Below are 27,077 nucleotides of genomic sequence, written 5' to 3'. Positions count from 1 at the left end.
ACCTTAAGCCACTTCCATCAGAGCCAGGTGGGGTAAGGAGGAGGGTCGATGCTTTGCTGCTGCTTGTGCGTGGGAGTGGGGAGAGGAGGGAGCTTTGGTGTTCTAACATTGTTCTGTCATTTATTCTTTGGGGTTTTTTTCAGTTTAATGGATGTCTGCAAAGAGTAAGAATTTCAGGTTGTATACTGTATACATTCTCTGATATTTAACAGAACCATTAAACCATTCCCATCACTTTTGTGAACTATCCAACATAACAAGCACAGGGATATTATAACACTATCTTCCCAATTGGTTCGGTGGTTCCCCTGCAACTCAACAAGATAATGAACTTTCCTGCCAAGCTTCTGGAGAGGTGTTACTCAGTGATCTGTTCCTAAAAGGAGAAAGTTGGGGAAATGCAGGGGCTATCAGTCAAGATCAGTATGGGTCTTTCTTTGTGATGAATGGTCAGGGACCATTGTTCATCAGCAGAACTGGGATACTTGACATTGCCCAAGTTACTGAGTAGAAAGGACCCCTCTTCTAGAGTTTAGATGAATGAGCAGTGATGTTGAGTATACTTCTCGAGAGTTTGAATGGTGAAGTGTCAAGAGAATGGTTCCGTTGGCAGGGGAATCTCTGGATACAATAATCACCATCTCGTTTAATATCACCAGCATATGCATTGAAATTTGTTGTTACGTGGCAGCAGCACATTGCAATACATAATATTAAAAGCTGTATTTACAGTAAATATATATGTGTTTAAAAAGTTAAATAGTGCAAAAAAGGGAATCAGAAGTAGTGAGGCAGCGCGCATGGATTCAATATCCATTCAGAAATGTGATGGTCGAGGGGAAGAAGCTGTTCCTGAATCATTGAGTGTGTGTCTTCAGCCTTCTGGATCTCGTTCCTCATGGTAGCAATGTGCATCAGTTACTGGATTAGTGTACTGAATTACCGGGTTCTTTGGGGGTTTTCTGTCTGTTTCATGAATGTCTGCGGTTTCAGGTTGTAAACTGTATACATTCTCTGACATCAAATTGAATGATTGAACACAAAAGATCCTGCAGATGCTGTAAATCCATTGTACCACACACAAAATGCTGGAGGAACTCAGCAGGTCAAGCATCTATGCAAGAGAATAAGTATGACGTTTCGGGCCGAGACTCTTCTTCAGGATCGTTTATTCATTTCTGTAGATGCTGCCTGACCTACTGAGTGTCTACAGCATTTTGTATGTGTTCCTTGGGATTACTGAGTTTCTGAATTCATATGCCAGAGTGTCAAGGAGCAGAGTGAGAGTGGTCGCTATTACTAAGGACAATTTGATTTGGAAGGCTGAAAGGTCTGAAGGTAGATAAGTCACCGAACTAAATAGATATATTTAAAGTTCTGAAAGAGGAGATTGTGGAGGCATTTGTAATGAATTTTCAAGTATCACTAGATTTTAGAGTGGTTCCAGAGACTGGAAAATCACAAATATCACTTCACTCTTTAAGAAGGGAAGGAGGCAAAAGACAGGAAATTACAGGCCAATTAGCCTGACTGCAGTGGATTGGGAAGGTCTGGAGTCCATTATTCAGATGAGGTTTCAGAGTACTTGGAGGCAAATGATAAAATAAGCTGAAAATCAGCATGGTTTCCTTACGGGAAAGTTTGTTTGAGAAATCTGTTGGAATTCTTTGTGGAAACTACAGGCAGGATAAGACAAAGGAGTCAGTGGATGCTATGGAGGCCACATCATTGGGCATACTTAAAATAGAAGTTGATCAGGTTTTGATTAGTAGAGGGATCAAAGGTTAAGGAGAATGGGGTGAGAGGGAGATTATATTGAATGGCGGAGCAGACTCAATGGGCCGAATGGCATAATTCTGTTCCTATATCTTATGGTCTAAGATATCACAGTCCATTATTTAGGATGAAGTTTTGGGGTACATGGAGGCAGACAAAAATTAGGTTGATAAATCTGTTGGAAATTGTTGAGGAAACAATAGGTCAGATAGTGAGTTTCTTGATGTTTACTTGTCACATGCTTTAATTGAAATAATAAAAGTTACTTGTCGATAAATAGATTTTCTTGTGGCTCACTGATCATTATTACGAGGGGTAATTCTTGTAACAATTCCCTGGAGCGCAGGAAAATGAGGGGGGATGGATTTTCAGAAGGTCTTGGACCATTTGCCACATGAGGCAGCTAAACAAGATGAGAGCCTATGGTGTTTTCTGGTTGGCTGCCAGTGAGAAGGGAAGTGTATGGTCATGACTGTTTATTCTCCATAGGTGCTGCCTGCTGACTTGCTGGGTGTATGCTGTGTGTGTTTCTCAAGATTTCCAGCTTCTGATGTTTAAGTAAAAATTCTATGCCTTGGGTAGTTTAAAAATTTTTTTCCACATAGTAATTTCATTCTGCTCAACTCCAAAAAGTTCTTGTTTTAAAAAGGCCCGCTTTTCCTGCCCTTTATTAAAATGAACTGCAAGGGAAAAGTCCCTTTGTTGGAGCATACTCTGACTGCCTGATGAAAAGTGACAGGCGGCAGTGTTGCATGCAACATGGGATCAGCCAAGCCTTAGTGCCGAAGGCTCATCATGCTGCTGATTGGTCCAGGAACTGGGTGCGGCTGGGTCCTTGGAGCATGTAATCGGTTGCCATTATCTGGAAGCTAAGCAAGAGATTTGACCAAAAAGTATGGGAGAGCATGAAACACGACAGCAAATCGTCGGATGGAGGCTTAGTGCCCGTTGAGGTGAATTCCTTGGTCCGAGTTGTTTAAGAGCGTCACTTCACTAGAACCTAACTGCAAAGCTTTTCCAGCAGGTTCGGCTGCAGGATTGTACTGTGGGTAAGGATTTAAAATCTGGGAGTTTGCTTTTGCAACAGGGTTTGGAAGACAGGAAGAAGAAGCAGAGAGAATGGAAGCTGAATGCTCTGCAGAGACACTGACTGCGTCTGAAAGCCATGAGGACGGAACAGATGTTGCAGCTTCTGAATATCTGCCTCTGGGTGCTGAATGTGGTCCGAGTACTGTTGGTTTTGTAAAGAAGCCAGAGAATGGAGAGAAGCCAGTTATGCATACTAACAGTAGTTATGGTGAAAATCATGGACTGCTGAATGAAGCAACTGGAAATCCGAAATCCACGGCAGAATGGACACAGTTTGCTGGGGAAGTTGGGACATTCTCTGTCAACGTGTCACCCACCACCAAGCCAGCAGATTCCGGACCATCGGCAAGCAGAGGGAATCTTGAGAGTGTTTCCCCAGGCGGATGCATATGCAGGAAGGCATACACTCTTGAGGCATGTATAACCAGAAGTGAAATGGATGAGTCAAATTCTTCTGGGTCACAAGTCCTTAAGACTGAAGCAGCACAGACAGGCGTGCTTGAGTCGGTCAACTCTATGCCTGAATGTGGAGGGACAACACTTCCTGAAGTGGCCATTTCTAAGCTTGGGGCTGAAGAGTCAAACCTTCCTGAGGCAGCAGTCTCTCACCTCAAAGCTGAGGGTAAAGCCCATCCTAAAGTCTCCAAACCTGAAGATGGAGAAGCTAATGTGCCAGGATCACTGACTTTAATTGCTGAAGGTAAGAGACTGGATTGTGCAAAGTTGCCCATTTCTGGGTCCGAAGATGAGCATTTGAACCTTCCTGAAGCACTAATCACCGACCCTGAAACTGAAAGAAAAACTCATCATGGAATGGCAGTCTCCAAGCCTGAAGATGGGGGGATAAAACATGAAGTGTGTACTATGCCTGGAGAGTTGAACTATCTTAGGACAGCAATCCCTGAACCTGGAACTGGAGGATCATTTCACTCAAGGAAGACCCTCTCTGTGGCTGAAGATGTAGAATTGATCTTTACTGAGTCGGATGCTGCTGATCTTGAGGCTGAGAGGAAAACCCCTTTTAACTCATCAGTGTCCAAAGATGGTACCAACGCACCTGTGCCCGTGACATCGGGGAATAACGATGAAGAGTCAAACTGTGCAGAGTCATCCAGCACTGCAGGATTGAACTTTCCTGTAGTTTCTGAAAGTGAACCCGATCCAAGTTTAAAACTGCCGCTCCAACAAAAGCATGAGTTAGTGAGCAAGACGATTTCTAGTATGTCCCAACAAGAATCTGAATGTCAGAGCACAGAGGCTTCTAGTGTACAAAGCTCAGGTGCTGCGGCAGGCTTACTCCATTTGTCTCTGGATGACTGTGAATTTAAAAATGGGGGGATTGATTATCAATCTGTGGAGAATCTTGCCCCTGCTGAGGAAACAGCTATCAAGTTCAATCCGTCTGAAGATTTGCTTGTAGCTGAGTGTGTGGAAGAACAGGTGAACATTTCGGTATTTTGCTGTGATACGCTTGCCCTTGAAACGGGGAGAGGTTCCCTGTTAACGTTCAAAGAGTTTTCCTCGCTGACTCAAACTGGGGAGGGTGTTACAGTGGCACTTCCAGTGGTCACCGAGTCTACAGTCCAACCGGAAATGCAGGATCAAAACAGTGCCAGTAAGCTGCAGGACTTGCAGGAAGAGCAAACTACCTACACCAGTAAAGTTGATGACCCTCCCAGGCCAACAGGCTCAGAAAACAGGCCTGTGGATTCTGTGACCCAAAACTGCACAAGAAGGAGGAAGAGGAGGAGGAGGAGGAAAAAGAAATCCCACGGCACTGCTCAGGTAGATTTTGCCTCGGGCCACATAGCTATCTCAGCAGCTTGGAGTCCCTTGACTAGAGAGAGCACTGTTCCTCTGCCGCGTGTCAGTGCAGCGACGAGTTCTGCTGAGAAAGGAACAAATGAGTTAAGGGTTGAAGAGCTACGAGTTGATACGAAAGATGTTTACAGACTGGAGACGGTGGGCTGGGATCAACCTAAAGAATACACTGAAAGTAAGCACATTTTCTGTACCAAATTAGTCTTTCATTAGTCATCAACTTCAAAACACATCATTATACTAATGTTAAGGATCCAAGTGCAGGAGTAGGCCATGTGATCCCTCCACACACCGAGAGGGTGATAAACTGTTCTGTTCTCTCAAGAAAAGTTAAAAGTAAATTTATTTTCAAAGTACCTAAGACACTGTACAGAAGTCTTAGGCACACATATATATAGTTTGGATGCTGAAGACTTTTGCACAGTACTGTACTTGTCAATGTGGAATAGAGAGCAAGTTTGTAAATCTGGCAAGAGCAAAGGTTGTTGGGAATGGTGATGGTGGGACCAGTGTTGGCAGATGGCAGAGAGGAGTGCCAGTGGTGGGTGCAGACACACTCAGCTCTGAGACACCGGGTAAGGTAATTTGATTCCAAACAATTGGTTTATTGATCATTACAGAATGTCTCTCTGGTGCTTCCTACTCCCTCCCACCTCCTTTTCCCAACCATGATTCCCCTCTCCCTTCTCCTTTTCCCAACCATGATTCCCCTCTCCCTTCTCCTTTTCCCAACAATGATTCCCCTCTCCCTGCTCCCTTCCCAATCTCAGTCCACAATAGAGACCCATTTTAGAACCATCACTCACATATGTCATGAATTTGTTTTCCTCTGTGGCAACAGAGCAGTGTAGTACATAAAATTACTATAGCACTGTGCAAAAGTTTTAGGCAGCCTAGCTAAATGTGCCTAAGATTTTTGCACAGTACTGTATATGTCATCATATCCAATCTTGAGGTTGATTTTTCTTGCCGGCACTCACTGTAGGCACCATGTATCTATTTTCTGTCTGTCTGTATAGTGTTTTGTGTTTATTTCATTTATTGAGATCCAAATCCTTACGGCCCTTCGGTCCACACTGCCCAGCAACCCATCTATTTAACACTAGCCTAATGACAGGGGAATTTACAATGATCAATTAACCTACCAACTTTGGACTGTAGGAGGAAACTAGAGCACTCACAGGGGAGAACGTACAGACTCCTTACAGGCAGCAGCAGGAATCAAATCTGGGTCGCTGGTACTGTAAGGTGTTGCGCTAACCACTATGCTACCATGTTGTGTGTTTTATGTGGGTTATGGTCATTTGTCTTGTCATTTTAAGGATAGTAGAAGTAAGAGTATAGTTTGTATTCACTCTTTGTGCCACTCATTTAGTTAGAGAGACTTAGTAGGGGGTGGATATTGTTTATTGAATGATAAATCTGCAAACTTCATTAATATTGCTGATTTCGCTATTGCTATTTTTAAACATTTATCTTTGCCGGTTTCGTAATAAAGGATTGAATGTACTTTTATTGACTTTTTATTATTAGTTGTCTGTTACACCACAGTGTTTAGGACAGCAATGAAGACCCTCCATCTCTGTCTGTACTTGGCCACATAGAAGAAATTTTCATCACTGTTTCCATAACAATTTTGGTTGACCAGTCAGGGTTGTTAGCCCTGATCTGAACCCCCAAACCTGGAGGAGTGTTGGACCACTCTTAGTCTGACTTCTCTCCTTTGATCTGTTTGGCATGGGTGACTCTACCAAGAATCAAAGCAATAAAGCTCTGACTCCAGCCAACATAGCTGTCTGGGTCATTGATGCATGCAAGCCTCCAAACCCTACAAGTTTGTGATCTTGGAGTTTTATTCAACTTGGAACTCAGTTATTTGGAAGTGCATCATACTGTGTCAATCCGCTTGCTCAGTCTCTCAGTAGTTTTGGTTTGTTTAGCCAGTACACTCACAGTAAGAACAGAGAAATACAATAGAATCAATGAAAAGCTACACACAAACCATGTGCAAAAGAAGACAAACTACAACAACTTAATCATTAATTAATACTGAGAACCTGAGACATTAAGACCTTGACAGTGAGCCTTTGCAGGGATGCCAGTCTCTCAGTATTCCTGCTGTTAAAACCTGTAATAATTTGATGCATATTAATAAGATTGCTCCTGTTTTAAATTCATGGGAATGTACAGTAGTCTGGTCTACTTGCTCTTTCATCGTAGACTTGCCTCTTGTTTTCGCAATCATTCTCATAAACAAATTCTCATTTGTTGCATCCCTCTATGACAAATGTATCCTTTATTTCGTAAGGGCAAAACATGTCGGAAGCTGTCAGCAGGTTAGGCAACATCTGTGGAGCAGGAATAGAATTAGTGGTTGCAGGTCAATTACTCTTTATCAAAACCAGAAACATGAGAAAACAAGTTTTTTAAAAAAATTTCTGGGAGGGAAGAAGATGCACAGAAACAAAGGAAGTGTCAGAAAGTTTGTTGAGGCAGCAATGCTTTCAGAGTAGTGTAGTTTATAGATGGATGAGGGCTGTCCCAACAGTGTAAAACACACAAAACGTTGGAGGAACTCATATTAGGCATCATCTGAGGAGAGGAATTAGTGGTTGATGTTGTAGACTTGAGACCCTTCACCAGGACTGGGTCCGAAATGTTGACTGTTAATTCATCTCCTCAGCTGCTGCCTGATCTGCTGAAGCCTGAAGAACAGCATCACCAGGTTCAGGAACAGCTGCTTCCCATCTACCATTTAGTTCTCGAATCAACCAGCGAAGCCCAAATCACCATGACCACTTTGTTCTAAGATGAGCTTTGTTTTGTTTTAATTGTGTTCTTACTTGTAAAATTCGTGTTTGTTTGTTTTTCTATGAATCCTGCTTATCTGACTCCTATGTGTCTGTGATGTTGCTGCTTTGATGCATTCATATCCATGTGTCTATGACTATAAACTCAGCTTTAACTTTGTTTTGGCTCATCTAGACCAGATAACACCACCCCAAACTATGTAGGGAATATACTCAGTGTTGTTCAGTGTAGAATTCCCAGATCCCACTCATCTTCCCCCCCCCCACCTTCACCATTCCCCATCCCCCTTTCCCTCTATAACCATATCTCTTTGCCTGTATAATCCGGTGGTCCTTCCCCTTTTCTTTCTTCCATGGCCTTCTGTCCTTTCCTATTACATTCCCCCTTCTCCAGCCCTGTATCTCTCACCAATCAACTTCCCAGCTCTTCACTTCACCCCTCCCCCTTCCCAGTTTCACCTATCACCTCATGTTTCTTTCTCCCCTCACCCAACCTTCTAACTCTGACTCCTCATCTTTTTTTCTCCAGTCCTCAGGAAAGGTCACAGCCCAAAAGGTTGACTGTACTTCTTTCCATAGATGCTGCCTGGCCTGCATTTTGTGCGTAGATAGCACAGTGTTAGTCTTGCTGGACGAGCAAGGCAGAAATCTAGATTAATGATCTTGAGGATCCAGTGACCTCCCGCTCTGCAGACAAGCCTGTTTGCTTTTTCAGCATGGCATGGAATATGGGAGGAAACCCACATGGTCACAGGGAGATCGTGCAAGTTCCTTATGGACAGTGGCGAGAATTGAACCTCAATCTTCCGATTGCTAGCCACTACGCTTCTGTGCTGCCTAGATGGACTGCAATTTTTGAAATTTGTAAAAGATTTCTAAATCAAGCGGTATTAACTTTTGAAATTGACCCATTGTTGCACCTATTTATGGGCAACTCATTAAAGAAAGGTACTTGCTTTAGAGGGGAAGTACATTGTTTTAGTTGTATGAGATGATCATGCTGTTGAGGTTTGGCTTGTTAATATTGAGCTTTGCATCCAGGAGATGTGCCATCAAACGTTGAGGAGAAAGTTAACGCAGAACCTCCAACTACGGGTGTAGTAAGCTCAAAAGAAGAGGTGGCGGACAAGGAGGAAAGGGAGAAGGTAATGTTGACAAATAGTTCCTTTTAACTCTTTCTTAAAAAGCCATTCAAAATTTTTCCAGAGAACAGTATCTATTCATGTTTACTTTCTGAATCCCTCCCGTGGTTGCACTTTCGCAGGCATGAGGAGATGGGGTGGCGGGGGACATGCTGTATGAAATTTTTGATCTGCTCCTGAGAGCAGCACATCAGCCAGATGGCTCTTGTGACCTCCATGATGACTACTGGTTTGTGATGGGAAAGGGGCTTTCTCCCTCTTTCTTGAGCCAAGGGACAATGGGTTGACCCAGTAGCATAGCAATAGTTGAGACCAATGAGAAGCATTTCATTTACTTCTCCATCTACTTACGAACTTGCTCTCCACCATCAGTATCCTTATTTCTCTTCCAGTACCTTTCCCAATCCCACATTCTCCTTTCACCTACCTCCCCCTTCACCTGGTCTCACCTTATTCTGGCTTCTTTTCCACTTCCTTTCCAGTCCTGTTGCAGGGTTTTGGCCAGAAATGTAATTGTTTATTCAATTCTATGGATGCTGCCTGCCGTGTTCCTCCACCATTTTTGTGTGTGTTACTCTGGATTTCCAGCATCTGCAGAATCTCTTATGTTCGAGTTGAGAAGGGGATTTTTCAGTAAAGAGGATTGGCCTAAGTGATCTTAAAATTAAATTTTGGCACTGTGCATGCCATATGACACCTATAATTTTGCTGATTTGAGCAGTTATGATGTGCTGGTCATGGCACAGTGTAGTGGTATAGATCCACCTTTTTTATTATTAATCTTTTTATTAATATCAAAATAGTGGATATATATATAGTATTGCTATACAATTGTTGGGATTACATTGTTAATAAGTAACATATATAATTATATATTCAGTTAGTAGAAAGGTAATAAACCTCCCAAAGATGTTCAAATACTTTTTGACCAGTCAAGTTTGTTAGCCCTGAGCTGAACCCCCGAACCTGGAGGACTGATGGACTTTTCTTAATCTAGTCTCTAGCCTTTGACCTGTTTGGCATGAGTGACCCTACTGAGAGCTAAAGTACAAGGCCTTGACTCCAGCCAACAGAGTTCTGTGGGTCATTGAGGTACGCAAGCCTCCAAACCCTATGACAAAGTTGTGATGGTCTTGGAGGTTCATTCTTCTATCCCACTCTTTCTTTAAGTTACTATATCTCCCTACCTGTTGAGCCTCTTGCGCTAATGCTCTCTTTCGTTCTCATCTATACCCTCGTCCTGTTTTGTACCCATGCATTCTGCAACTCCAGGCAGTGTACTCCACATCACATCTTCAGATTGCCATGGCTAATTATCGTGTGTCTCCACTCACACAATGGTTCAGAGAGATCAAATCATCACTGACAGAGTGGCTGAGTTTCAACTAACAATTGTTATACAGAGAGCAAACTTCTTATTTAAAGATGGATTAGGGCTACTTCTATGTAAAATTCCATGGTGTGGCTTCTTCAAGTATCAGTAACACTGTCAAAATGAGTAAATATTTCTCATGAGGTAAAGAAGTTGGCTTTCACTCTCGTCTGTGTTCAAGGTTGAAGTAAAGGAAGCTGATAAAATCATCAAAAAAGCAGATGACCAGGTGACAGAGGTTCCAGAAGATTTGGGTCAAGAAACACAAGAGAAACCCATGGAAAAGCGCAAGAAGACAACCAAATCAGGTGACAAAGCGAGTAAGTACTCTCTCGTCCGACTTCTGATGTTGATTTTCTCCTGCTGAGTTCCTCCAGCATTCTGTGTATGTTGTTCTGGATTTCTGTAGAATATCTTGTGCTTTTGATTTTTCTCCAGCCTCCATTGGCCTATCAGCAATTTATTTCTGTGTTATAGTAATTCAAGTTCAAGTTTATTGTCATTCAACCGTACACATAGGTACAGCTAAATTAAACAATGCTCCTCTGGGACCAAGGTGTATAATACCAGAGGGCGTGCATGAAGGTGAGGGGGGTAGGTACAAAGAGGATGTGAGGGGTCATTTTATTACTCAAAGTGCTGGATGCCTGGAATACGCTGCCTGGTACAGTGGTGGAGGCAAATACATTAGAGGCTTTTAAGAGGCATTTAAATAGGCACATGGATGTAAGAAGGGAGAAGGGATAAGGACATGGTGTATGTAGGTAGGAGGAATTAATTTTTTTAAAAAATTTACTTCAGCACAACATTGTGGACCAAAGGTCCTTGTTCCTGTGCTGTACTCTTCTATGTTCTATCTATCACATACAGCACATAAAGTAATATTAAGTGATATTAAAAAATATTCTGTAGGTGTACAAATTGCCATAAAGTGGATATAGTTGAATATTCAGCAGTTATAATGCTAGTGGCGCTGTCATAAAAAATGTGCACTAGGGTGGTAGTAGGGTGTTCTGAAGCCTCAAACTCAGCTTAACAGTCCTTGTTCTTATATTGCGGTAATTTCTGCCTGAGGTTAAAGAGATTGTGGGATGGAATAAAGGAGTCCTTGACAATGCTGAAGTGTCTGTGAACACAGTGCTTCTGGAATATATCCTGAATGATGGAGGGAGATTATTCGCCACAAATGTGTGGCTATCTATTGGAAGAAAATGCAGGGCTTGTGAAAGTGCAATAATTGTAGTCAAATTCTGTGCCCCAACACCCACTTATGGCAGTTGAAAAAGCATCTTTGGCTGAACTGTCAGAGAACCCTCAATTTCATCTGATAATGCCTTGCTTGGGCTAGTGATGCCTCCAAAGAGGGCAGGGGAGGGCACTCAGTGGTTCGATATAGTATCAGAGAATGTGTACATTATACAACCAGAAATCTTTACTCTTCACAGACATCCACGAAATAGAGGGGGAAAAAAACAAAGAATAAATGACAGAAGAGATGTTAGAACCCAAAGGCCTACCTTCCACTCACCAAGCAGCAGCAAAAGCATCACGCTCCCCCTCTACCCCCACTTGCTGCAGCAAAAGCATCAACCCTCACCACCACTGCCACCCACTGTGCAAGCAATAGCAGAGCCCTCAGAGACCATGATCTAGAGTCCAGTGAAAACTGACGTCCATCCCGGCACTTCAACATCTCAGGCAAGCTTTCCCACACTAGCGAGGGAGAGGAAGATTGCTCCTGCTGCAACGAGGGGTTTCAGCACTACAATCTGAAACTTCACTTGTCCAAGTGCCCTAACTCGAAGACCAGCGGAGGAAGGGAGGGAGGGAGGCCAAAAAGAGATCCCAATAAGAGATTGCTCTGCTGTTACCGTCAGGTAGGAGGTACAAAAGCCTGAAGGCACACACTCAGCGATTCAGGAACAGCTTCTTCCCCTCTGCCATCCGATTCCTAAATGGACATTGAACCCTTGAATATGACCTCACTTTATTAATATATAGTATTTCTGTTTTTAGCATGATATTTATCTATTCAATATATGTATACCGTAATTGATTTACTTTATTATTATTATTTGATTTTATTATATATTTTTTAATATATTATGTATTGCTTTGAACTGCTGCTGCTGAGTTAACAAATTTCACAACGCATGCCGGTGATTCTGATTCTGATCTGATGGGTTGAAAGGCCTATATCACAATGAACAATTCATCCACATTCAAAGTCAAAGTAAATTTATTGTCAAACCATTTGTCATTTAACTGTATACATGTTTCCCGTCAAACAAGACAGCATTTCTCCAAACCAGGAAGTAATGCATAGTAGTACACATAACATGAATATACCACACAGTAACTTATGAAGTAAGGATAAAATCTACAAACAAATTGCTGCATAAATAAACAAAGTAAAGTGCAAAAATTAAATACGTACAGAACAGATTAACTGGTGACACTTCAAATGCGATGTGGCAGGGAGTTCAGAAGCCTAATAGCCTGAGGGAAGAAACTGTTTCCCATCCCGTTCTTGTTTTTATGCATTGGAGTCTCCTGCCGGATGATAGAAAGTTAAAGAGGATGCTGGATGGATGGGTGGGATCCTTAATAATACTAAGGGCCGCGTGTACGCAGCACTTCTAAATAATGTCCTACATGGATGGTAGGGAGCCCCCTATGATCATCTTGGCCGTTCTCACAGCCCTTTTGTAGGGACTTCAGGTCTGATGCTCGGCTGCTTCCATATCAGATGGAGATGCAGCTCTATCTGCAGCTTGTCAGGATGCTGTCAATGGTGCTCCTGTAAAATTCAGTTAAGATGTGGGGGGGGGGGGTGGGGGGGTGGAGCCTCACTTGCCTCAACCGCTTCAGGAAGTGGAGGCGCCACTATGCTGCCTTGTTCAGGGAGGTCTTGTTGAAAGTATGCATATGTCACCATTTATTACCTTGAGATTCATTTTCTTGCTGGAATTTACAGGAAAATAAATGCAAAAGGATTTATGAAAAACTATACATAAACATAGCCTGACAGACAACCAATGTGCTTAAGAAGACAAATCATCCAAATAATAGAAATAAATAAATAGATAGTGCTGGGAACATGAGTTGTAGAATCCTTGAAAGTGAGTCCGTAGGTTGAGGAATTAATTCAGAGTTCAGATGAAGTTATCCGCGTTGATTCAGGAGCCTATTGGTTTGAGGAGTAATAACTTTCCTGAACCTGGTGGTGTGGGACCTAAGGCTCCTCCCTGTTAATAGAAGAGAGCATGCCAGTGATGTGTAGACTTGTACCACTTTGTGTAGACTTTTCCATTCCTGGGTATTGGTGTTTCCATGGTATACACCAAATTTCCAGTCATATACCAATGATGTTAAACCTGATCCTGGTAAAGCAATCAGGATACTGGTTCGCTGTGCAATTAACATAGAATGATACAGCCGAGGAACAGGCCATTCAGCCCACAGTATTGTGCTAAACACCTAAACACTAATCCCTCCTGCTCACACCATGTCCATATCCCTCCATCTTCTTTACAGATGTTAAGGGATTTATGCTGGTTGCCCATTACAGTGTGCAGTGTTTGGGTATTACAGTAGGGCCTGGTGTTTTATTCTCTCATTCTTTCTCAAATAGGGCATGAGCTGATTATGAGTAACCTGGATTCCTCAAAGTCATTCAGTGAGCTTCAAATTGCTGTCATACGTTTCTTCGTGGAGAAACAGTTATCCATCACTTCAGTCGGCATCAGGAAATCCAGGTAGAGGCACATGATCTTCATTTGAATTATTCAGTAGTTTTGCTTGTCCTTGTGACCTTAGATAGCCTCAACAAGTAATGGTTAGCAGATTTCCCTCTTTGGAGGTGTCTGTAATCTGGTTTAATTAAAAACCAGCCAATTTCTTCAGTTTGCTTTGGTGGGGTTTTAATTTTCAGTCTCTTGTTTTGTGGTGCCAACAGTTATTTATCCTCAAACAGTTTGTTCCAAAGCACTGCACAGCTACTTCAAACAAAGCTTGAGATGGAGCATCATATGGAAATGTTGTGACGAAAGTATCACCCGTAGGGTAGGTTGCAAGGAGTACCTTAGAGTAGAGGGAGATACTTGGGAAATGATTTTTTTTATTATTCATCCACTGCATGTGAATAACATTGGCAATGCTGGAATTTATTGCCCTTGCTAATAGCCCCTGAACTAAGGCAATTAAGAATTACTTGCATAAGTGGGTCACACAGAGGCCAGATCAGATAAGGGTAGAAATCTTCTCTCCTGAAGGAGATCAGTGAACCTAGTCTATTTCTAAGACATTCCAATTGTTTAACGGTTTCTGTTATTGCTGTTTCTTGTTTAATTATTTGAACTTAATTTTCCCAGTAGTTAGGTGGGATTTGGACATGTGTCTTCAGATTAACGACTCAAAGTTTAAAGTAAAGTAAATCACCATATATAACACTGAGATTCATTTTCTTATGGGCATCCTCATAAATCTATAGAATAATAACCACAACAGAATCAATGAAAGACCATCCACCCAGAGTGGGTGTTCAACCAGAGTGAAAAAGGTGACAAGCTGTGCAAATACAAAATGAAAGAAGTTATAATAATAAATAAATAAGCAGTAAGTATCTAGAACATGAAATGAAGACTCCTTGAAAGTGAGTCCAATAATTGTGGGAACATTCAATGATGGGGGCAAGTGAATGGTGGTTCAAGAGCCTGATGGTTTTGGGGGTAGTCACTGTTCCTGAATGGTGGTGTGAGCCCCGAGGCGCTTGTCATTCTTCCTAATAGCAGCAGTGAGAAGAGAGCGTGTCCTGGGTGGTGGGGGTCCCTGATGATGGATGCTGCTTTCCTGCAACAGCATGTTGTGTAGATGTGTTCAGTAGTTGGGAGGGTTTTATCTGTGATGGACTGGGCCGTATCTACTTTTTGTAGGATTTTCTGTTTAAGGGCATTGGTGCCTCCATACCAGGCTGTGGTGCAGCCAGTCAATGAACTCTACTACACATCTATAGAGGTTTGTCAAAGTTTTAGATATCATACCACATTTCTGCAAACTCCTAAGGAAGTAGAGATGCTTTCTTCATAATTGCTGTTATGATCTGGGTCCAGGACAGGTCCTCCGAAATAATAACACCCAGTAATTTAAAGTTGCTAACCTTCTTAACCTCTGATTCTCCAATGAGGACTGGATCATGGACCTCTCACATGGTGGATTGGATAGTGGACTACTTGACAGATAGACCTCAGTATGTGCGGTTGGGAGACTGTAGGTCTGACACGGTGGTCAGCAGCACAGGAGCGCCGCAGGGAACCGTACTCTCTCCGGTCCTGTTCACCCTGTACACATCAGACTTCCAATATAACTCGGAGTCCTGCCATGTGCAGAAGTTCGCTGATGACACGGCCATAGTGGGGTGTGTCAGGAATGGACAGGAGGAGGAGTATAGGAAACTGATACAGGACTTTGTGACATGGTGCAACTCAAACTACCTGCGTCTCAATATCACCAAGACCAAGGAGATGGTGGTGGACTTTAGGAGATCTAGGCCTCATATGGAGCCAGTGATCATTAATGGAGAATGTGTGGAGCAGGTTAAGACCTACAAGTATCTGGGAGTACAGTTAGACGAGAAGCTAGACTGGACTGCCAACACAGATGCCTTGTGCAGGAAGGCACAGAGTCGACTGTACTTCCTTAGAAGGTTGGCGTCATTCAATGTCTGTAGTGAGATGCTGAAGATGTTCTATAGGTCAGTTGTGGAGAGCGCCCTCTTCTTTGTGGTGGCATGTTGGGGAGGAAGCATTAAGAAGAGGGACGCCTCACGTCTTAATAAGCTGGTAAGGAAGGCGGGCTCTGTCGTGGGCAAAGTACTGGAGAGTTTAACATCGGTAGCTGAGCGAAGGGCGCTGAGTAGGCTACGGTCAATTATGGATAACTCTGAACATCCTCTACATAGCACCATCCAGAGACAGAGAAGCAGTTTCAGTGACAGGTTACTATCGATGCAATGCTCCTCAGACAGGATGAAGAGGTCAATACTCCCCAATGCCATTAGGCTTTACAATTCTACCGCCAGGACTTAAGAACTTTTTAAAAGCTATTATTAATGCTTTTTGAGATGGTGATTTAGATGCATATCATATTTTTTACTGAGTTAAGTATTGTATGTAATTAGTTTTGTTAATGTATGGGACATTGGAAAAAAGTTGAATTTCCCCATGGGGATCTATCTATCTCTTGTTTCCTTCTCCTATAATCATCTCCCTGGTCTTGCTGACATTGTGTAAGAGATTGTGGTTACGACACCACTCAGCCAGATTTTCTTAAATGCCGAATCATCGCCACCTTTGATTCAGCCTATGACAGTGATGTCATCACTAAAAAAAAACTTAAATATGACAATATCACAATTCCAGAGATTAGAAGAGAAGCAGATGCCCCTTGTTCAATTAAACTTGGAAATGATCGTGAAAATAGAATTGGAAGAGTGTAGAATGTTTGTAGAATTGTAGTGTTGGCGGAGGTTCCAGAGAAATCTGGGGGAAATCTTGGTAATTGGTGCACCAGCAAACTGTTTGGAAATTGCCAGAACTAGCAGGGAAGGGTTTGATTGACCTTTGAATAGATTAAAGTGTGGGTCAAAGGGTTTGTACTGTTCTATGTTTTTGTTCCTTTAATGAAGAAACACTTGCAGGTTGACAATTTAATGAATGGCTTGTCTGTAACCGGTTGTATAATTAAGCTGTTGAGTGTCTAACGTGGGACAATAGTCCATCTCTTCATCTTGATGCTACTCATGCGGTGACAATAATATTATAGACAACTTCCTTGTATCTAACTACTGGATTTGGTTTCTCTTTCCTTTTAGAAAGCTTGGCCAAGTAACATTTCTCACCAGGAAAGATCTTATCCAAGCATTGCAAAGCAATGGCGAGGAATTATTGGGCCGCCCTTTGCAATTGATTAGACCTGAATGGATTGAGAAGTCTTTGGCAAGTATGATGGCCTAATTTCTTTTTTGGCAGCTACAATTAATGTTGGGTTTCAGCACAGTTATGCTCCAACTGCTACTTAGCCATGTTCTTCTCCATTAGATTGTTCCATCTTGCCTTTGGCATTCCCTTCTACATGGTTGTGCTATCTTGGTAACCTGTTGTCTGATTTGGCACATCGACAAATACACTCAAAAACTTCTATAGATGTACCATGGAGAACACTCTGACAGGCTGCATCACTGTCTGGTATTGGGGGTGGGGCTACTGCACAGGACCGAAAGAAGCTGCGGAGGATTGTAAATCTAGTCAGGTCCATCTTGGGTACTAGCCTACAAAGTACGCAAGATATCTTCAGGGAGCCGTATCTCAGAAAGGCAGCGTCCATTATTAAGGACCTCCAGCACCCAGGACATGCCCTTTTCTCACTGTTACCATCAGATGGGAGGTACAGAATCCTAAAGGCACACACTCAGTGATTCAGGAACAGCTTCTTCCCCTCTGCCATCTGATTCCTAGATGGACACTACCTTGGATACTACCTCACTTTTTAAAATATACAATATTTCTGTTGTTTGCATGTTTCTTAATCTATTCAATATACGTATACTGTAATTTATATATATATATTTATTATTTATATTTTATTATTTTTTTCTTCTATATTATGTATTGCATTGAACTGCTGCTGCTAAGTTAACAAATTTCATGTCACATGCCGGAGATAATAAACCTGATTCTGATTTCCTCTTAATATCTATGTTACTTTTAACATGGACTATAGAACACCACTGCTTAATAAAAGCTCTTCGGCCCACGACTTGTGCTGACCTTATAACCTACTCAATCGATTTAACCTTTCCCCCCTGTATAGTCCTTCATTTTCCTATGACTCCTGTGCCTATCCAAGACTTCCTTAAATGTCCGGACTGTGTCTGCGTATACTACCGCCTGTAGCAGTGTATTTAATAAGGTGGTCACTGAGTGTATGTTTCTGCTGCTGTAGCCCATTCTCCGGGGGAAATATTAGCCATTTGTGAAGGTTGACAGTGATGTTCCAGTCACGGGCAGGGTCCAGTATGCCTGACGCCAACCATGACACCAACCGGTCTGTCCTTGCCAGTGGTTCTTCCAGTCATATGGGGCTTAGAGTTGTTGTTCAGCCTTTGCTTCTCTGCAATGGATGCCAAACATCTGAGGACCTTTAACTTTAGAGACTGTTGTGCCTGAAAATCCCAGGAGATCAGCAGTTTCTAAGATACTCAAACCACCCCATCTGGCGCCAGCAATCATTCCAAGGCCAAAGTCACTTAGATCAAATTTCTTCCCCATTACGATGTTTGGTCTGAATAACAATTGAACCTATTGATCATGTCCATATGCTTATAGGCATTGAGTTCCTGCCACGTGATTGGCTGATTAAATATTTGTATTAATGAGCAGGTATACCTAATAAAGTGACCACTGAATATATACATAACTATCCTCAAATCACTGCATATTTCTGGCTAAGATCCCTTGATTTTATTGGTAGATGTTCTTGTAATCGCTTATGCTTCACTTCATCACCGGGTAATAGTTTTATTACTAAGTATTCTTGTCATGGTTAACATATTTCTTTGTGTTTAAAAGCTGACCATGGGAAGAAACGAAAGCTGACAGAATTAGACCAGGACTCTGCGGTCCCATCGCTGGCAAAGAAAAAACGAATTCAGAAGTCATGTATGTAACTGTTTACTTGAATATTTAAAATGGTGTTGTTGTGCCATAGGCAGACATTACAGTTGAAAGCATTGTACTGCAAGTGTATTTTGTGGCAGGGCCTATGCTGAAGATTCAAGGTTCAAAGTAAATTTATTATCAAATTAGTTTTCACAGCTGCTGCAAGGTTCTCCTGGGCAACTAGAAGCAGAGTATTTTGTAGGTGACTGTACACCCCCCACAACTTGTGCTGGTGGAGGGAATAAGGATTTAGATCGCTGGTTAAATGAGTCGCTTTGTCCTGGATGTTGTCGAGCTTCTTCAGATTTGGTGGAGCTGCACTCATCCAGGCAGACGGAGATTTGAGAGCAAGCATATCGAAGTTCAGAGGAAACTTATTATCAAAGCACCTATATGTCACCATGTACTACCTTGGGATTCATTTTTCCTTAGACATTAACAGTAGAACAAAGAAATACAATAGGATCAGTGGACAACTACACACAAAGATTGACAAAAAAAGACATCCATTGTGCAAAAAAAGACAAACTGCAACTTGTTTTAAAACTATGAAGTAAATAATACAGTGAACACGAGTTGTAGAGTCCTTGAAGTGAGTCTGTAGATTGTGGAAGGTGTGCTTCTTGTGGGCAGGACTTCCACCAAGATAAACAGAAAAGAATACTCACTGCCCATGCTATCAGGCAGCAGTTTCCAGAAATAACTGTTAAAGGGATCATTCAATTAATTCAAAGGTCAGTGGTCTTGAGTAAATTTTTAAAAATCCTTGGACGCCTGAAATCAGAAATTGAAATGAAGTTCCCTGTGCTTGTGTTGAGCTTTTTTGGAAAGCTCAGTATGTTGAGCTTCTTGGTGTCTATATCTCTGAGGATCTAACCGGGATCCATCTGCAGCTATAAAGAAGGCACGACAGTGGCTATATTTCATTAATAGTTGGAGGAGGTTTGGTATGTCACCAAAGGCACTCAGAAATTTTTACAGATGTACCATGGAGAGCATTCTGACTGGCTGCAACACCGTCTGGTATTGGGGGGGGGGGGGTGGGGGGGTGGTAATGAACAAGATCAAAATAAGCTGCAGAGATTTGTAAACTCAGTCAACTCCATCATGGGCACTAGCTTCTGTTGTATCCAGGGCATCTTCAAGGAGTGATGCCTCAAAAAGGTGGCCTTCATCATTGAGGACCCCCATCACCCTGGATGTGCCCTCTTGCTACCATCAGGAAGGAGGTACAGAAGTCTGAAGGCACACATTCAACAATTCAGGAACTGTTTCTTCCCCTCTGCCGTCCGATTTCTGTCTGGACATTGATCTCATGAACACCATTACCTCACTACTTTTTTATTTCTATTTTTGCAATGCTTATTTAATGTATTATATACTTACAGTAATTCCATTTTTTTCCTGTTATGTATTACATTGTGCTACTGCCTCAAAGACAACAAATTTTACAACATATGCCAGTGATATTAAAACTGATTTAAATTCTAATAGAAACAGAGATGTAGACAGTTAACCTGAAGTGTGAGGTTATTGACCTGCAGAGAAGATGCCAGAATAAAAAGATGAGGTGGGAGGAGAATTGGGGTAGCTAGAAGGTGATAGGTGAAGCCAGGTGGGTGGGAAGGTAAAGGGCTGGGGAGGAAGGTACCTGATAGGAGAGGAGAGTGAACCATAGGAGAAAGGGAAGGAGGTGGGTCCCAGGGGGAAGTGATTGGCAGGTGAGAAGAGGCCAGAGTGGGGAATAGAACAAGTAGGGGGGGGATTTTTTATTGGACGGAGAGGTCAATAATCATGCCGTCAGGTTGGAGGCTACCCAGACAGAATATAAGGTTTTGCTCCACCACTCTGAGGGTGTCCTCATCTTGGCACAAGAGGAGGCCAGGGACTGGCATGTCGGTATGGGATTGGGCATTAGAATTAAAATATTTAGCCACCGGGAAGATCCGCTATTGGCGGATGGATGGAAATGCTTGACGAAGTGGTCCTCCAATTTACAACAGGTCTCACCAATGTGTACAAAGTTCAAAGGTTAGGTAACCGTGTTGTAACTGAACAAAACTTTTATAGGGCTGGGTTCGATCTTGACAAGTGCCATCTGTGTGCAGATGACACCTTATCCCTTTAACCGTGTAGGGTACTTCTTGTCCTCCCTTTCCAAAGACATGCAGGTTGGGGTAGGTTAATTGGTTGTAAATTACCCCTGGTGTGCAGGTAAGTGATAGAATCTGGGACAAGTTGAATGCTTAACTTTATTAAAGAGAGTTGGCTTTATTTGTCACATGTACATTGAGATATATAGAGCAGTGCATCGTTTTGTATCGTAAATGACCAACACCATGGTCACGGGATTGTGCTGGGGGTAGCCTGTTCTTGACGTCAACCTGACATGCTCACAACTCACTAATCTTAACCCGTAAGTCTTTGGGATATTAGATTCAACTTTATTGTCATTGTGCCGAGTACAGATACAAAGCCAATGAAATGCAGTTAGCATCTAAACAGAAATGCAAAGAATAGTGTTATTTACAAAATAACTCTGAGACAGTACAATATGGGTGCAATACTGCTTAGCGCTGTGATGTGAGGTTCAGCAGGGTCACAGCCTCAGGGAAGAAGCTCCTGTAGCGCCTACCGGATGGGAGGAGAGTAAAAAGTCCATGGTTAGGATGAGGTGCATCCTTGATAATGCTTTTTGTCCTGCCCAGGCAGTATTTATGGTAGATGTTCTCAATGGTGGGCAATTGGGTGCTGATAATCTGCTGGGCAGTTTTCACCACCCACTGGAGTGCTTTGCGGTCCGATATGGGACAATTGCCATACCACACTGAGATGCAGCTGGTGAGTATGCTCTCAATGGTACTGCAGTAAAAGTCCGTCAGTATCCTGAGACAGAGGTGAGCTTTCTTGATGCTCCGCAGGAAATGAAGGAGCTGTTGTGCCTTTTTGATCAGGATGGAGGAAACCCATGCAGTCATAGGAAGAGTGTACTACTTGAAGCAGCAGAAATTTATACAACATGGAATAGGCCCTACTAACCGCAACCCCACCACCCCTCCTCACCCGATTTAATCCTAGCCTAATCATGGGGCAATTTACAATGACCAATTAACCTCCCAACCGAAAGTCTTTGGTCTGTAGGGGAAACCGGAGCACCTCAAGGAAGCTCACATGGTCACTGGGGGGACATTTAAGCTCCTTACAGGTGGAGATGGGAATTGACCCTGGGTTGCCAGTACTGTAAAGAGTTGTGCTATCCACTGCGTTATTGTGATTCTATTGTATTTACTTGTTCTTCTGTGAATCCATACAAGAAAATTACTCCTAAGGTAGTATGTGGTGTAGGTACTTTGATAATAAATCTATTTTGAATTTTAAAGTTCAGATGAAGGATCTCAACCCGAAGTATCAACTGTCCATTCTCCCATCCCATAGGCCCGCTGAGTTCCTCCAGTTCTTTCTGTATTTTTCCGACTTCTTGTAACAGGTAACTGGCTTATTACTTACTGCCCATTATGCCACTGGCATTTTGGGCACCATTGAAGATCCTAAATCTCTGGCAGAGTCCAGAGTTTCCTTCAGCATGTCAGTAGCTTCCTGTCAGTTTTCTCTACTGTCAGTCATGCTAGACCCAGGTGAGACTTAGATGTGAAAGGATTCGTCATTGCTGTTTCCTTAACAGCATTGTTTGACGTATCAAGGTTTTTAGCTGTGAGCTGAACCCTGAACTTGGAGGACCGGTGAACCACTCTTAGACTGGCCTCTACCTTTTGACCTGTTTAGCATGGGTGACCCTACCAAGAGCTGAAGCACAAGGCTCTGACTCCAGCCTAGGTAGCTCTCTGGGTCACTGAAGCACACAAGCCTCCAAGCCACAACAACAACCCCCCCATCCCATGGCCCACTGAATTCTTCCAGTGCTTTGTAAGTTGCTCCAGTTCTTTTATGTATGTCAGAACCAACTTCTTGAAACAATAACTGGATCATTATCACCCGTTTATTTATGGGATCTTGCTGTAAAGCAGCTTGTGCACTGGGAGGAGGGTGAAGAAAAAGGTATATGAAAATCTTTATCATAATTTGTTCAGCAAGTTCTTCATTTTTTGTTTTTCAAAAGCTGTTTTAATTAAGAGCAGGAAGAACTCTACATTTCTCATAAGGAAGAGAAAGTCATCAGGTATGCTTTCAAACCTTTAATGAAATGAAATTGTGTTCCTCTAGCCCAAGGGTTCCCAGTCAATCTTATGCCATGGACCAATACCATTAAGTAAGGGGCCTGTGGACTCCAGGTTGGGAACCCCTGCTGCTAGCTAGATTCAGTAGAGTCATTTACTGCAGGGTATTCAGGCGGGCGCCAGATGTTCTGGTTTAGCTGAGGGCTGACCAGACATGCACTTTAGTTCGTATACTACTGACCCACACTGATTAGGGCAATAAGGTGGATTTTATTAAATGATCCAAGTTGAAGTTCATCTTTGAATTTCTCAGTGCAAAATGTAGGTGTTAAGCTGGCTGACGGCTTAGTGGCATCGGCATTGGGTTTTGAAACAAGTGGTCCCGGATTTGGATCCGGCTGGCTCCTTCCATGCTTTCCATCCGTGCTGGGTTGAGTGTCGGGCTAGCAACTTGGCCTCGTAGAAAATAAAAGAAAACCGCTAAAGAAATGGCAAGGTTGCTGCCTGATGTGCCACAAGGCATGGAAAGGAATAACAACAACAACTTAGACCCAAGTGACTTCTCTGATAGATAATCATTGTTATGCCATCTGATAGACAAAACATTATGCTATTATATGTTGGATAGTGCTGTGCACTATTGATTTGCAGTGATAGAATTGTGACAAAGTGTTTCACCTCCGATTGTAAAAATACTTTGAGAGGTTGTGGAGGGAAGTTATATAAATGGATGTCTTCTTCTCACTGTTCACACTGTTCCCTTTCATTTCTCAACAGTTGTTTCAACAAAGAAAAGCAGGAAGAATTCTCTCTCTCCCATTGAGAGGGAAAAATCAATAACAGGTAAACGGAAACCGTTCCTGGAATAAAACTGTACTGTTCTAGCTACTTCAGTGATTTGGAGGCTTTGAGTGCTCGAGTTTGTTCTGAAAGCTAACATCAGAGCTGCACTGATCTATGAAGAAGACTTAGAAAATAAGGTGGAGTTTGCTGAGTGTTTGAGTTGAAGTGAATTCCAGCAAGGTGCACACAAATTGCTGGAGTAACTCGGCACATCAGGCAGCACTCTGGTGGGGAATTAACAGTTGATGTTTAGGGCCAAGACCCTTCATCAGGACCCAAAGCGTTAACTGTTTATTTAATAATAATTTAATTATATTTAGTAGTGAATTCTGTAATTGGCTTGATGTCATGAAATGTTTTCTCTGTTTAAACTTGGCTGATCCATTTTCCCTCTCAGCCCCAATCTTCTGCGCCTTCTCCCTGTATCCCTTCATGCCCTGGCTAATCAAGAATCTCGCCCTCTGCCTTAAATATACAAATGACTTGGCCAACACAGCCACCTGTGGCAACAAATTCCTCAATTCACCACCGTCTTGAGTAAAGAAATTCCTCCTTGTCTCCATTCTAAAGAGCACCCCTCTATTCAGAGTCTGTGTCCTCTGGTCCTAGATTCTCCCACCATAGGAAACATCCTCTCCGCCTCTCTACTGAGGCCTTTCATCGTGCCATAGGTTTCGGTCAGGTAACCCCTCATTCTTCTGAATTCCAGTGAGCAGAGGCCCAGAGCCACCAAACGCTCCTCATATGACAAGCCTTTCAATCCCGGAATCATTTTATGAACCTCCTTTGAACCCTCCCCAGTGTCAGCACATACTTTCTTAGATAAGGGGCCCAAAACTGCACTTTTGTTTCTGTCTTAATTGATTCTTGGACATGGCCTGCACTTAATTAAACCTGGCTTGTTGAGCCTCCTGAGAGAACAGTAGCTGTAAATCTAGGGTCCGTCATAGACCCAGACTGATTAGGGATAGCACATTTCCTTTCTGCTTGTTCACAAACTGAGTTGTCAAAAGACAAAAGAATCAAAATTATTCAAATATCGGATTCATTTCTTGAGCTCGGTTTCTTCTTTTTCCTTAGAAGTGGAGAAAGATGGTGAGCTGAATAAATCTCTTCAAAAGAAGAAGAAAAAGAAGAAAATGCAGGAAGGAGGTATGGAAATTCTAGCTTGTCACTTGTACCTTTCCTGTCCAAGGCAACCAAGACTCACCAGGTCCTGGATTCTGCTGCCTACCAAGACATTCGTAGTAGTCAATGGTCTTTCCATCTGGGAATGGGAGCACTGTTTCAAGTGCAGGCTGTGTAATCCTGAGATAGTGGGACATTTGAGGGGTTTGCTGGGCTTCTATGAAGGATGTCTGTGTCAAGCCACTTTGATGTGACACCAGCTTCACACACAAGGCCAGGCTAGGTTTATGGCAACATATACACACAAAATGTTGGAGGCACCTGGCATCTATGGAAAGAAATAAACAGTCGACATGCCAAGCTGAGACATATTGTGAAGGACCCTTCATACAAACTCTTCTCCCTCTTGCTATCTGGCAAAAGGTACTGAATCATTCGGGCTCTTGCTACCAGATTGTATAACAGTTTCTTCCCGCAAACCATTAGACTCCTCAATTCCCAGAGTCTAGTGTGGCACCAGCTTTTACGTACACACACACACACACTCTCTCGCTCTCTCTCTCTTGCTCTCTACGCCCCCCCACATCCTCTCTGTCCTTAATAGAGCTACAGTCCAGTGACCAGGTTCAATCCCATCGATGTCTGGAAGGAGTTTGTACCTTCTCCCCATGACCACGTGGGTTTTCTTTGGGTGCTCCAGTTTCCTCCCACATTTCAAAGGAGTATGGGTGAGTAGGTTAGTTGGTCTGATGGGTGTAAATGGCAGTATGGACTCATAGTGCTGGAAGGGCCTGTTTCCGTGATGTATTCCTACATAAAATAATGCTGCTCTTGATCAGCTAAGATGCATCATTAGAGCTGTGGTCTTGCCTTCACAGTTTATGTTAAGTGCTTTCAGGTCTTGTAAATTTTTTAAGGAGTTCAAGAGTGAGTGAGAAAATTTGATTCTTTATGAACGTTTATTTTAAAGTTTAAACAAAAGAACAGATAATAAGCAGACAAAGAAACAGTGATTCAAAGCAGTTGAAAAACAGGGAAGAAAAGAGATTAAAGATGGCACTTTAGAAAAACTCACCTTTATAGTCCAGATAACCAAATAAGGATAAGGAAACCTAATCAATGGTTGCACAATCGTCACACGGGGGTAATGTGCTAATACTTAACCAATTATAAGTGGAGAATGCCCACCACATACTGTACTGTTAAAGATTAAAATTGTTTAAAATGTCAGTTAAAAAAGAATATATGATTTTAATATTGCATTAATTCAACTAATGCCTTATAAAAAAGTATTGAAAAAGCAACTGATTCCAACAGTGCCTTAAACATAGATTGAAACACCAACCCAGATAGACCGATAAGGCAAAGGTGAGGGTTGGACCATTTTCACTCGTTTTCCCGCGATGTTCACTTCTCGACTGCAGCACTGAGGCTGTGAGACTGCTCCGGTGCTACTACACACTTCATATCTGTGAGTTTGGCGGAGATTTGCCCTGCTCTGTGATGAACTGAGACCAAGGCTTTGGGCCTACTCCAGCTGCTTCGGAGATTCGGGTCTACAGACTCAATTTGTTTCGGAAAGATATTGCTTGCTTCTATAGGCGAGGGAGGAGCTTGCTGAGCCTCTGGCAATGATCTTTGCATCATCAATGGGAACAGGAGAGGTTCTGGAGGATTGGAGGATAGCGGATGTTGTTCCTTTATTCAAGGAAGGGAGTAGAGATAGCCCAGGAAATTATAGACCAGTGAGTCTTACCTCAGTGGTTGATAAGTTGATGGAGAAGATCCTGAGAGGCAGGAATTATGAACATTTGGAGAGGTATAATATGATTAGGAATAGTCAGCAAGGCTTTGTCAAGGGCAGGTCGTGCCTTACGAGCCCGATTGAATTTTTTGAGGATGTGACTAAACACATTGATAAAGGAAGAGCAGTAGATGTAGTGTAAATAGATTTTAGCAAGGCGTTTGATAAGGTACCGCATGCAAGGTTTATTGAAAAAGTAAGGAGGCATGGGATCCAAGGGGACATTGCTTTGTGGATCCAGAACTGGCTTGCCCACAGAAGGCAAAGAGTGGTGTAGATGGGTCATATTCTGCATGGAGGTTGGTCACCAGTGGAGTGCCTCAGGAATCTGTTCTGGGACCCCTTCTCCATGATTTTTATAAATGACTTGGATGAGGAAGTGGAGGGATGGGTTAGTAAG

The 27,077-nt window shown here is 42.6% G+C and overlaps 1 protein-coding gene across 6 annotated transcripts in view; it reads left to right on the top strand.

Annotated features, from left to right (window-relative positions):
- The window catches only part of LOC140729273 (uncharacterized), a 137,610-nt gene that overhangs the window by 51,773 nt on the left and 58,760 nt on the right, over positions 1-27,077 (top strand). For 4 of the 6 annotated variants that reach the window (XM_073048859.1, XM_073048860.1, XM_073048857.1 and 1 more), the window contains exons 11-19: positions 2,864-4,861; positions 8,538-8,641; positions 10,192-10,330; positions 13,645-13,768; positions 16,882-17,009; positions 18,638-18,727; positions 22,845-22,904; positions 23,680-23,745; positions 24,826-24,897. In XM_073048859.1, the coding sequence (XP_072904960.1) occupies positions 2,864-4,861; positions 8,538-8,641; positions 10,192-10,330; positions 13,645-13,768; positions 16,882-17,009; positions 18,638-18,727; positions 22,845-22,904; positions 23,680-23,745; positions 24,826-24,897 (2,781 nt within the window). The remainder of the gene's footprint in view (positions 1-2,863; positions 4,862-8,537; positions 8,642-10,191; positions 10,331-13,644; positions 13,769-16,881; positions 17,010-18,637; positions 18,728-22,844; positions 22,905-23,679; positions 23,746-24,825; positions 24,898-27,077) is intronic. The other 2 variants (XM_073048862.1, XM_073048861.1) reach the window with 2 other exon arrangements.

This window comes from Hemitrygon akajei, chromosome 6 (genome assembly GCF_048418815.1).
Source record: "Hemitrygon akajei chromosome 6, sHemAka1.3, whole genome shotgun sequence".
NCBI lineage: Eukaryota > Metazoa > Chordata > Chondrichthyes > Myliobatiformes > Dasyatidae > Hemitrygon > Hemitrygon akajei.
Note: the sequence above shows the minus strand (reverse complement) of the source record. Positions and strands in the feature narration are given on the sequence as shown.